Source organism: Eschrichtius robustus, chromosome 2 (assembly GCF_028021215.1).
Source record: "Eschrichtius robustus isolate mEscRob2 chromosome 2, mEscRob2.pri, whole genome shotgun sequence".
Taxonomy (NCBI): domain Eukaryota; kingdom Metazoa; phylum Chordata; class Mammalia; order Artiodactyla; family Eschrichtiidae; genus Eschrichtius; species Eschrichtius robustus.
Genome location: NC_090825.1, coordinates 169,660,539 through 169,672,778, shown reverse-complemented (window position 1 = coordinate 169,672,778; position 12,240 = coordinate 169,660,539). Strand labels below are relative to the sequence as shown.

General features: G+C 51.7%; 2 protein-coding genes across 3 annotated transcripts; one reads left to right on the top strand and one right to left on the bottom strand.

The window, feature by feature from the left end:
• Window positions 1–2,492: 2,492 nt before the first annotated feature.
• On the top strand, window positions 2,493–4,576 carry GADD45GIP1 (GADD45G interacting protein 1). Its single transcript, XM_068536861.1, has 2 exons — window positions 2,493–2,880; window positions 4,208–4,576. Exons 1-2 carry the CDS (start codon window positions 2,531–2,533, stop codon window positions 4,524–4,526), a joined length of 669 nt encoding a protein of 222 aa, XP_068392962.1. The 5' UTR covers window positions 2,493–2,530; the 3' UTR covers window positions 4,527–4,576.
• A 515-nt stretch (window positions 4,577–5,091) lies between these two features.
• On the bottom strand, window positions 5,092–10,904 carry RAD23A (RAD23 homolog A, nucleotide excision repair protein). 2 transcript variants are annotated; one of them, XM_068536859.1, is made up of 9 exons: window positions 10,690–10,904; window positions 9,197–9,358; window positions 8,847–9,028; window positions 8,652–8,707; window positions 8,391–8,518; window positions 8,048–8,126; window positions 7,794–7,927; window positions 5,952–6,116; window positions 5,092–5,869 (listed from the first exon to the last, which is right to left on the bottom strand). In XM_068536859.1, exons 1-9 carry the CDS (start codon window positions 10,759–10,761, stop codon window positions 5,756–5,758), a joined length of 1,092 nt encoding a protein of 363 aa, XP_068392960.1. In that variant the 5' UTR covers window positions 10,762–10,904; the 3' UTR covers window positions 5,092–5,755. The 2 variants fall into 2 exon arrangements, with proteins under 2 accessions (XP_068392960.1, XP_068392961.1); XM_068536860.1 differs by having other exon boundaries at window positions 7,794–7,924; window positions 10,690–10,903.
• Between the last annotated feature and the right edge of the window lie 1,336 nt (window positions 10,905–12,240).

Sequence of the window (12,240 nt, the reverse complement as noted above, 5' to 3'; positions counted from 1 at the left end):
AGTTGCAAACTAATACATTCAGGATACCATTTATGTAAACTGTTCAAAATATATAGTGATATTGTTTCCACAGACTCCAGATAAGTAGCAAATGCATAAAGACTGGTCCTGGAAGAATATGCTAATTTCAAAGTAACTGTTACTCCTTAGAAATGGAGGGCGGGGCCGGGGGGGGGGTGTGGTGAGCATCTGTAGGCAGAGGCCTTACTGTCATTGGAGGCTTTCATAATAGGGCTCAAGTTATATTAAAAGGAATTTTTAAAAAAATCTGAAGCAATCGAGCCAAAGTGAATATTTGTTAAACCTGGGTGATGACACAATGACTGTACTCTTCTGTCCCTGTGAAATAATCCATTAACACTGTTAATAAGAATGTATAAGCAACTCTAGGATACATAAGAAACTAACACAAGTGGGGGTGGAGGGGCTCAGACACGGAAGCAGAGGATGGGAGATGGGTGGGGATAAGACTTCTCACTGAAACCCTTTTTGTTACTTGTATTTTCATTTCTTAAATTGTGAAATATAATAAAGCTACAAGAAAGTGTGCAGCCCACACATATACAGTTATACACAACTGAAAGAATAATTATAACTCAGGCATCACTGAAGCCCAGATCAAGAAATAACATTGAATAAAGTCCACTTAGAGAAAAGCAAACAGAATGGGAATGCCCAGCTCAATGACCTGTTACAAAGCAAACCCCGCCCACCTGCTGCCACGTGACCACCAGCCAGCTGCCTCCACAGCCCGGCGTCCCATCCTGACTTCCAGAATGATCACTGCTTGGCTTTTCTTTATCTTTTACCCCTTAAGGTGTGCATCCACAATGACACTAGGATTGTTCAACTTTATTAAAAAAGGACAATTTGTGTAAACTTTCCACAATGAAAAACATTCCTTTATGAAAAGGAATCATTTGGGTCCTGCTTCCTTTGTTGCATAAAATGTCGGTGAGAATCATCCACATTGCTGTGAGCAGCTGTGAATACTCCTGCATTCCTGTGCAGTATTCTGTTGGCTAAAACATCACAATTTAGGGATCCAGTCTACTGCAGATGGACTCAGGTGTGGATTGTTTCTTGAGAATGATATATATGAGATATATGTTACTGCTCTGAACACTCTTGTCCAGGCTTCTTTGCTCACTGAGCAAACTGCATTTTTTTTTTTTTTTTTTTGGCTGCGTAGGGTCTTCGTTGCTGTGAAGATCTAGTTGCGACGTGCAGGAGCTACTCTTCCGTGCGGTGCGCGGGCTTCTCTGCGGTGGCTTCTCTTGTTGCAGAGCACAGGCTCTGCACATGCAGGCTTCAGTAGTTGTGGCACGCAGGCTCAGTAGTTGTGGCTCGCGGGCTCTAGAGCGCAGGCTTAGTAGTTGTGGCGCACAGGCTTAGTTGCTCCGCGGCATGTGGAATCTTAACCAGACCAGGGCTCAAACCCGTGTCCCCTGCATTGGCAGGCAGATTCTTAACCACAGAGCCACCAGGGAGGTCCCTTTTTTAACCATTTTTAAGTGTACTGTTCAGTGGCATTAAGCACATTCAGTGTTGTGAAACCATCATCACCATCCATCTCCAGAACTTTTTCATCATCCCAAACAGAAACTCTATATCTATTAAGCAATAACTCCCATTCCCAATCTCCCTGCCCCTCCCAACCACCATTCTACTTTCTGTCTCTATGAATTCCACTACTCTATGCACCTCATGTAAGTGGAATTATACAATCTATGTCCTTTTCTGACTGCTTTATTTCTCTCAGTATTATGTCTTTCAAAGTTCATCCATGCTGTAGCATGGGTCAGAATTTCCTTCCTTTTCAAGGTGGAAATCCTTTTTTAAAAATAGTATTTAATTTCTACACCACGATCAAACGTTTTAAACGTTTTAAAATATAAAAAAATTAAATTAAAAGGCATAAAGTAACTATTTACAATAGAATTTAAAATAAAATTTCTACATAAATATCTTAAACAATAGCTACATTCAGATTTAAATGTTTTAAACAGAAATGTAAATATTTAAAATAAATGTTAAGTAAAGCTTTAAATAATTATTGAAAATTAAAATTTTAACAAAGATACTAAGATCAAATTAAAAAGCATAAAATAATGTTATGAACAATATCTAAATGTTTATAAAATTTAAATATTTTGAATAGATTTAAAATATTTAAATTAAAATATAAAGTACTACGTAGATTGAACTTAAAATTGAAATGACATTTGAATGTTTAAATATTTAAATGATTTTAAATGTTAAACATTTAAATTTTAACATAGAAAGTAATTGCTATTTTTAAAATATAAAATTAAATTTTAAATACGACTTTAATAAATTAACTGCTACAATAAAATTTAAAATTACACTTGAAGATGTGTAAAAAAAAATATTACTCCCCTCTTCTCTTCCCTGCCCGGAACAGAGGCGGTAGGGAAGTTACCGGCCTCCTCCGGGGCTTCAGCAAACCTCACGCGCAGGCAGCGCCTTGGCCAGCCCGGCCAGCGCGCGAGGACCCCGTACGGCCAATATGGCTGCGCCCGTAAGGCAGGCGCGCAGCCTGCTCGGGTTGGCGATGACCCTAGGCCCGGGCTCCCGCGCCTACCGAGCGCCTCCGCCCCCGCGCCGCTCAAAGGGGCCCTGGTGGCCCGACCCGGATGACCCACTGACCCCGCCCTGGCAGCTGGGGCCGCGCTACGCAGCTAAGCAGTTCGGGCGGCACGGCGCCGCCTCCGGTGTGGCCGCCGGTTCTCTGTGGCCTTCGCGGAAACAGCTGCACGAGCTGGAGGCTGAGGAGCGCGAATGGTACCCGAGCCTGGCGGCCATGCAGGAGTCGCTGCGGGTGCAGCAGTTGGCCGAGGAGCAGAAGCTACGAGCCAGGTGCGTGCGTGCGGTCGGGCAGGCGCGGGGCTGCGGGCCGCGGGTGAACTGTGTCCCAACAGCAGTACTTAGTCCATCGGGCATTTTATCGCGGGGTTTGCATGCAGTATTTACGTGAATCCTCACCTAGATACAAAACAGACTTCTGAATAACAGTTACATTTAGTCTTTCATCAACAAATCTTTACTGAGCGCCTACTGTGCGCAAGGCCTTGTCCCCCCTGCTGAGGGCACAGCAGGGAGCAAAAAGATAATTTCAGGTGGTGACAGAGAGCCATTAGGAAGATAAAATTGGGTGGAGAATGCATGCCTGAGGGGGACTTCGGTTTGGTAGGCCTCAGGCCTCTCTGAGAATTTGACGTTTAAATGTTTAAGCAGAAACCTGAATGATCAGTGGTAGTCATGGGAAGCGGGAACAGCTGGTGCAAAGGCCCTGAGGTAGGAATGTGCTTTGAGGAACAGCCTGGACATTAGTGTAGCTGGGGAAGAGTGGGAGGTGATGGGGCATGGAATCAAGGGCAGAGGTCAGACTTGGAGGCAGGTCTGAAGGATTTGGAGTAGAATGGAGGCAAGACCAGGGACATTGATTGTGCCACTTACTGAAGGGAGGGGGCAGCCAAAGGCAGGCAGGTGTGTTCCTGGTGTTTATTGTTCTTGTCCTCACGGCAGCTCCAAGAGGAAGAGGGAACCACCCTTATTTTAGAGGTAGGACACTGAGGCCTAGGAAGGTGAAGTCACTTGTCCAGTCACTTAGGCAGTGAACGGTGGAGTTAGGATGTGAACACCTCTCTGATGACCCCAGTTATCCCAGCTGGCTAACCCCTGCCATAGGGCTTTCAGTTTCATGTTTCTAATTCTTAAAATGGGACAGCGACTCACACCTACAAACTCACAGGCTTGGAGGGAAAGGTCCAATCCATTTCTTGCCTTCACTTCTGTGCCTCGAAGTAGGCCTGGCATGCAGCGGTTGCTCAGTGATGTCTGTAGGATGGAGGAGTGAGCTGTGGGAATAGCTGGCATAACACGCGACGTTCAGTAGACAGCTCAGGGAAATGTTGCGTTGACTTGGGGTCTGCTCCTAGGAATTACTGGGGCTTGGTTCTCTCATGCTCAAGGCTACACATGTTGGTTTCTCTCTCCCGCCTCTCTTCACTTGTCAAGAATTTTTCTTCACAGTTTTAATGGCCACCATAAGTCTTCCCAGTCTTTCATCTTGAGACGTGGGGGAGTTGGGAGATGCAGGATGTGGGCAAAGGCTTGGGGGCGGGGTATGGGTGGATGGGTACTGCTCTGGCTGCCCTCACTGACCACTCTCTTTCCCCTGCAGGGAGCAGCTCATTGAAGAGCGCATGGCCAAGATGCCACAGATGATTGAGACCTGGCAGCGGCAGCAGCAGGAGCGCAGGGAGAAGGAGCGAGCGGACAAGGAGCGGAGGGCTCGGCTGCAGGCTGAGGCCCAGGAGCGCCTGGGATACCACGTGGACCCGAGGAGTGCCCGCTTCCAGGAGCTGCTGCAGGACTTGGAGAAGCAGCATCGCAAGCGCCTCAAAGAGGAGAAACAAAGAAAGAAGAAGGAGGCACGAGCTGCCGCGATGGCCGCTGCTGCAGCCCAGGACCCAGCAGACTCTGCGACACCCAGCTCCTGAGTGGTGTTCTTTCCCAATAAAACCTGCTGCCTGACAGCCCCACCCCTGAAGAGCTCTGCATCCTCTCTTATCACACCCCTCCCTGGGCACCCTGGTTCTTTCCCCAGCACCTGGCGCCAGGGAATCCCCACCCTTCCCTGACTCTGCTCACTTAGGGACTCTAGGCCATGCCGACTAACTCTGGGGCTTCAGGGGGAGTGAAAGGGGGATGCAGTGGGGAAATAATGGAGGAGCAGATGGCAGAGGAGAAGAAGGCTTCTGTTTACCAACATTAATCTCCAGTAATTAGCCAATTACCAGGGGGGAAGTGTAGCCAAAACAGACTGTGGTGATGATGGTGGGGGGCAGGGAGAAGCAGCCCTTCCAAGGCTGAGCCAGGGCTGGGGCCCATTGCCTGGGAGTGAGACAGCTTGGGGGAGGGGGAGTGGAGACACTGGGAGCCACAGTCTGCAGAGGCTGACAGACCCCTCTGCCCCTCCACGGCATTCCCGCATCTCCTGTGCCCAACTAGCCCCAGACCCATAAAGCTGGAGTGGGAAGCCCCAGCAGGCACAAACCACAGGACTGGCTTTTAAAACTTTATTCACTTCAAAACCTTTATCAGAGACACGGTTCTGTTCTGCGGTGGGGGGTGGCCTTGACCTCCAGAATGACTCTGATGTTTCCCCTTACCCAGGCAAGACAAACCAGACCTCCTCGCCCCCCAGCAGAAGGATGCAGGATGGAGGCCAAGGCCAGACCATGGAGGGGTCTTGGGCCTCTGAGTGCTCACCCCAGATGGAAAGATTTGGGCCGCTCCAATGGAGGATCAAAGTTTGGAGCTCCAGCTTCCCCTCACCCTGCAAGAGGGCGGGGGAGCTCTCAGGGGCTCTTTGGGGGATGGGGAAGCAAGCAGCCGCCTCTCCATCTGGCTGCAGGGAGCTGGGACAGAGGCCAAGAGGGGCCCATCTGTCACCTCCAGTCCTGCCAGCTCCTTGGAGCAGGCTGGGCTCGGGTGGGGGATGGGAGGACAGCTGTCTGGCCCAGGTCTTCTCAGGCCAAGATGGGAATGCGGGGCCACTTCAGGAGAGTGGGAAGTTGGGGTGGAGTGTTTTGGTTTTTATTAGTTTTTGATTTTTTTTTCCACTTCTTAAATAAACATGAATATATATATATTTTTTTCTTTTATAAAACTTTTGTGGAGTTGGGGGTGGGGAGGAGGGAGCGGTGGGCGGCCTGGCCTCCCGGCATCACTCGTCATCAAAGTTCTGACTCAGGAGGAAGTTGGCAGCCAAGTTCTCGTTTTTTTCACAAGCGAAGTAGGCCTGGATCACCAGGCTCTCTGGGAAGCCCAGGGCCTTCAACTGCGGGAAGACGGGCAGGTATGAGCAAGAGGTAGGGGCCCTGCCCACCCATGAGGTCATCCCTCTCAGCCAGATCTCTTACCCTCTCTATAGCCTCTTTTTCCTGCGGTGTCACCTGGATGTAGTTCATCTGTGGGGCCTCCTCGCCTATTGCACCCACCTCACCCTCCACGTCCGAGATGTCTGCCAGCTCCCCAGGGGGCTCGTTCAACATCTGGATGAACTGCTCCTGGTGCCGGCTGATTTGCTGTGGGAGACAGAGGAAGTGATGGTGACCCACAGCCCTTGTCCCCCCCCTTCCCCAGGTCCCTGTCACAGTCCTTGCTTTTTCTTTCATTCACTCAGCAAATATTTAGAGGGTGTCTATTCTGGCCAAACAGCCACACGGTGGACATGGGCCCTGTCCTAGAGGAGCTGATGTTCCAGGGTGGAGAGACAGGCCGTAGACAAGCAAGTTGACAGTTACTTACAATGTAAATACTGGGCGTGACATACATTAGGGTAGATCTTGGGCTGGGAAAGACACTTTAGGCCAGGAGAGAGGGCCCTGTGAACTACGGAATGGGGAAGGAAGCTTCCCTCCACGTAGAGCAAACATCAAGTGTAAAGGCCCAGGGATGGGGTTCATTTGGAAAATTCCAAAAGCAAAAGATCCATGTGGCAAAACAGTAAACAAGGAAGGGAAGGAGGAAGCAGAAGATCAGAGAGGCAGGGACCAGATATGCTTTCTTCTCGTGCCTTCTAGTGCAATGGGACACCACGGTGGTGAGGATTAAATAGGGAAAGACATCCGTGTACCTTTTAAAAAGATTAACTCATCTGGGTGTTGCGTATCTGGGGGTTCTAATATGCCTCTCTCTATTTTTATGTACATCTGAAAATTTACACATCAAAGGAAAAAGTGCGTTTTCAGGAATCTGGCTCCTAGTGGAGAATGGACCGTGGGGGCTGTGCAGATGCAGAGAACTGGGTGGTGGCCGCCAGGGGACCTGGGAGAAGATGAGGTGGCAGCCACAGAGGTGGAGTGCAGGGCTGGGCTGAGCGAGATGTTCTGGAAGTAGAGCAAAGAGGACAGGTGAGGGACAACCCCAGCAGGCCCCCAGTGCCTGGGGCTCAAGCAACCCCAGGTTGGTCCCTGCGGGGTTAGGGAGGGCTGGGAGGATCTGTTCTGGTCTTGGATATCTAGAAAGCATTTTCATGGAGGTATCAAGTCAGTCACGGGAGAGCATGGCATCCAGAGGGTCCAGACTGGTCACATGGATTTAAGGGTCGCCACAGACTGAAAGCCCCAGGGTTGACTGCAGATAAATGGAGATGCGCAGCCCAGGCCCTCCAACATCTGGAGGTGAGCAGGAGTCAGCACAGGAGACTGAAAAGTCGGGGGTAGAAGCAGCAGACGCCTGAAGCAGGAGAGGCAGGCTTTCACAGAGGACCCAGAAGACCCTGTCACACCCAGGGGCCACTGCCCCTCTGCCTAGGAACCTTCAAGGACAGGATAGAGCCTTGCTGAGCACGGTGGTCCCAAAACCAACTAGGGCACAGCAGTCCTGGGTGCTGCCATACAACCCTACGGACATTCAGGAAGCAACAGCTAAACGCGGAGTGGAGCCAGAGCACAGGATCCAGAGACTGGAGGCAGACACACACTCCACCAGTTGCCAGGCTGCTCCAAGCCTCTGGCATCTTCCTCCATGGAGTGGAGATGACAGTAGCGCCCACACCTTATAGAGTGGTTGAGAGCATTACATGAAACCACGTAGGTCATTAGGTCGCACGGAACAGCAGAAGGCTGTCGTTAGTCCTGCTTTCCAAGCATAGATGCCTACATACCACGCTGGGCCAGGCTCACCCTCTGGGGCTGTGGTACCCCCCAGGAGAAGAGAGATGGTACCTGCACTGACTCCCTCTGCCCCCAGGCCTGTACCTGTAAAAGCTGGGGGTTCTCCTGGCCCAGCTGCTGGAGCAGGGCTGGCAGCAGCGCCGGGTTCTGCTGAATCACCTGCCGCATGTTCTGGAACTGGGGCTGATCCCGCAGGAATTCCAAGGGGTTCTCTCCTGCTGGCAGGAGGAAAGGGTGCCGTCAGACACCACCCTGGCCTCCCTGAAGTATGGGGGGTTGGGATGAGTCAGGTGCCTTGACAGCAGACACCCCACATGCACACCTCCCAATCCACTCACCTGCTTCTGTGGCCGGCTGCTCGGGTACTTGGCTCTCCTGGACAGAACCGTGTTCCGGCTCGGGGCTCCCAGGAATTCCCTGTCAGGGGTCCTATTTAGTTCAAAGCACAGACTGCCCACTGCCTCCTTCCTGCATACTCAGCCCTGGCGGGAGACACGTGAAGCCTCTGCTCTGCCCTCCACAGGTCCACCCCATCGCTCATGTCCAGGCTCCTGCAGGAGGTCTTTCCTGGCTAGAACCATAACCCAAAGGCTTTTGGGGGCAGATTTTGACCAGCCATCAGGGCACCGAAGCCTGCATGCTCCCTTGAGGACTCCCCAGGCGGCAGCAGCCGCACCTCACCGTGAGTAGATACTCCACGGCCCGGTGGGGATTGTTGTAGCTGGCCCTCAGGGCAGCCACGACCCGCTCCCGCTCGTAGCCCATGGACATGATCTCCGTCAGCATCGTCTCGTACTCAGAGCCAGTCACTGTGGAGGGAGCGGCAAAAGGCGGGTCACCAAGGAGAGGGAAGGACAGCTCCCAGGCCCTCCCACACCCACACAAGGCCCAGCTGATGGCTGGGGCACCCAGTCATTTTCGCTCTGGGGACCACCCACCCACCTAGCGTGGAGGCCGCGTCTTCCTCTCGCCCGCTGCTACCTGAAGAGGGAACAGAGCTGCAAATTCAAGAGAGAGAAATCGGACCCTGGCTTCTGGTGGCTTGCCCTCCCCCAAGGTGTGTGGAACCACGAATGTGGGCGCTGAAATGTGCCGGAAAGACAGGGCCCAATCTGGGGCTGCTGCTCCCTGCCTTACCCGGACACAGACTCCGGGGACGTCGTGGGGGCTGATTCCTCCGATGGGCTCTTGTCCTCTTTGGCGGTAGGTGGGGGATTGGACATGCCTGAGGCAGGGGCCGATGGGAAGGATGTGGAAGACTCCGGGGCAGCAGTGGGTGAAGCCTCTGGGGGTACTGAGGTGCCTGGGCTAGTTTTGGCCTGTGACACCCAGAAAAAGGGAGCAGGCATCAGTAACTCTATCTAGCCCCAACATCCTTCCACATCTCAGCCCCACCCTGTTCATGGCTAATCTCTCTTGGGCACACATGCTCTTTGCCAGCTCCCCAGCTAATCCACCCACCCTCCCAACCAGCATACGTCACCCACCTTGGTCACCATGACGACCACAAAGTTCTTCTCATCGATGTGATAGTCCTTGATGGGGACATCATCGCTCAGGATCTTGCCAGCATAGATGAGTTTCTGTCCAGCCACGGGGAAAGCATCACGACCCTTCTCAGCTTCTATCTTCTCCTTCAGCACCTTCACCTGGAGGAAGGGGTAGACAGTCACTGCAAACCCCGAGATTCTCTCTTCCCTTCTAGTTTGGGGGCAGGCTGCAAGCCCTGATGGATGAGAAGCTAAGCTTCATAATCAAGCATACTAGATAGACCATCCCACCATTCAACAGAATATTTGCTGAACACCTGTTATGTGCCAGGAGCAGTTTTAGACAGTGACGATACAGCAGAGAACAAAACTCAACACAAGTCCCTGTTCTCATAGAGATGACATTTATTTGGGAGAAGAAGAAACACATATTTCAGATGATGTAAACATGATGAAACGCAAATCAAAATAAACGGGAGATAGGACCATTCCTCACTCCATGCTGCTGAGAGTCATCTTTACTAAGAGAATCCTAAGTTGACACCGCTATTGTAAATGTACACGGGTCACAAGTTTAAAACCTCATAATAACTGAGTGAAAGTTACCATTGGCCTCATTTTATATTTGAGAAAAACAGAAGTACAGAGAGATTAACCAACTTGCCCCAAATCAAAAAGTTAGGCTGGTCAAAAAATCTGAGTCTGTTTCCTTTTCTACAAAAAGTGAACTTCAATGTCTCCCTCGTGGGGGAAATTGTGCAAAAAGTGCCAAGTACATATGTTTGTTAGGTCCTAAGTCTCTTTTTAGCTAAAAGGACAGCATCATGTTTAGCCCATGGGCTCTCACTTTAGGCAATTCCGAGTTGAAACCGCTCTGCCATGACTTGCTTTGTGCATATGCAACTATACCAAAGTTCTTTAATCCAAGTTTCCGCATCTGTAAAGTGGGGAGACTCAGAGTCCCCAAATGACAAGCCTACTTCGCAGATTTAGTAAGATAACACAAAAACGCTCAGCGACTGGTGAAGAACAAACACGGACCACTGAAAGTCAAGACCGTTTATTATTATCGTCGTTGCTGTCATCACCCGGCATCTCCTGGTCACTACTCCCAGATTCGGCCACCAACGTCCCGAGGAGAAGCCTACAAAGCTGGAAACTCGGAGGACCCATCCCAGAGCAGGCCGGCCGGTAATCCGAGCCCGCGGCTCCCGCGCCCCGCGAAGACACTGACATTGGACCCGGGGCCTGGCGGGCGCCCCGGGGGTGGAGCCTCGCCTGGAGAGAGATCCAAGAGCTCCGCCCGAGCCACCAGGGGCTGAGCCGGGGACCATCAGGGTATCTGGGAAAGTCAGGCCCGTAAGGAGAATGGGCACGGCCCGGCTCCGCGCCGTCTTCCCCGCCTCTCTTGTCAGGTTCCCGGCCTCCCCGCCCCCACCCCATCCCCGGCACCCGTCGCTCCCGCTCCCGGGCTCCGGCCTGGCTCGCACCGTCTCATCAGGTTCCATGCGGATCTTGAAGGTCTGCTGCTGCAGCGTTTTGAGCGTGATCGTGACGGCCATGGTGGGGCCCGAGCGACGCGGCGGCCCCGGGATCCTCACACGACATGCAACTCACGCCGCCGCCATCTTAGCGCCCAGCCGCGCCGTAAGCCGACCGCTTCCGGGGCAGGCGGTGCGCGCGCCGACCACCGCAGCACGTGTCCTGAGCGCGCCCCCTTTGCCTTCGTGAGCATGCACACGAGAGCGGCCTCGAGCCAGGCATGCGCAGACTAAACTCTGCTCCGGGGGTGGGGGGGCTTCTCGCTCAACCGTCACGTGGCTTCCTGCGAGTGACGCCATGCCCGTTAGCGGTGACGTCATGCGGCCACAAAATGGCTCCGACGTCCCCAGTTTCAAGCCCACGAGTGTCATTTATTTGTTGACGTTGAACAAACTCTTCATGTACTTGTTATACTTTTATTTCTTACATAAAATGTTCGTGTTTTTTTGCTCGTTCCAAATGAGTTTTATTCTGGTCTGGCTACCCTGACAGGAAGCCTGTCAAGCCCTGAAAGAACTACAAAGGATACTTGAAAGGTCATCAACAATTAAACGAAAACTCTGTAAACACGTTTGGCCAAGGAACTGGGGACACGAGGCCATTTTGTGGCCCCATCCATTCCTGAGGGAAGAGCTGGATTTTTGGAATGAATCTAACAGTTCTAGCTCCTGGGTCTCCCCACCTCTCTGCTGGCTCCTTCCCTGATCACTTTGTTCACCCAGCTACCCCCAGTCTGACCCCAAAGTTTTTAAGGAAGATGTAACTTTCAAGGCTTCCCTACACTGAATACAAAATTATCTCCTTAAACTTTCCCTGGATATGCCAATCCTGGAGGCTTCCCAGAAGGGTGGCGCTAGGACACAGGACACAGGAAGCTCAAAGGAGGCCTATCCAAGGAACAAGGAATCGAACAGTTGGTTGGCCAAAGCTGAAGAGGGTGCTTTGGCAGACAGGATGGAGGTGATGGTCTTATCTTCCAGTTAGTGGGTGGACTCTCTCCCCCAATCCTGAACTGACCATTACCTGCCTCCTAACCTGCTCTTCTCAACATTCCCATCCAAGTAGGACACCAGGCAGTCGCCTGCCACACCTCACTCATTACCCAACTGTTACCAGGTCCTGCTGCTTCTCCCTTCACTGCATGCCCTGAGCTAAGAAGCTTCCACAAGAATAGGCCAGACTTGGCTGAGGGATTCTTACCTCTGGCAACAAGGGACATCAGTTCCCAACCACCCACTGGACGTAAGTGGCAGCCTTGAGGACCCCAACAGAGGTGGGCCTAGGCCAACCCTAGGGGTCCACACTCTCCTCTGCCACTTTTGCACCATCCCTTGGTGCCCCCCTCTTTCCCTTCAAGAGGTTCAAATCCTGACTTGGCCACTGAAGACCACTGGACAAGCTAGATACCATTTCTGAACCTACTTCCTTGACTATAAAGAGAATTAATAGCTTTTGACACTGGCTAATATTAAGAAAATGTGTTTAAAACTGTCCAATAG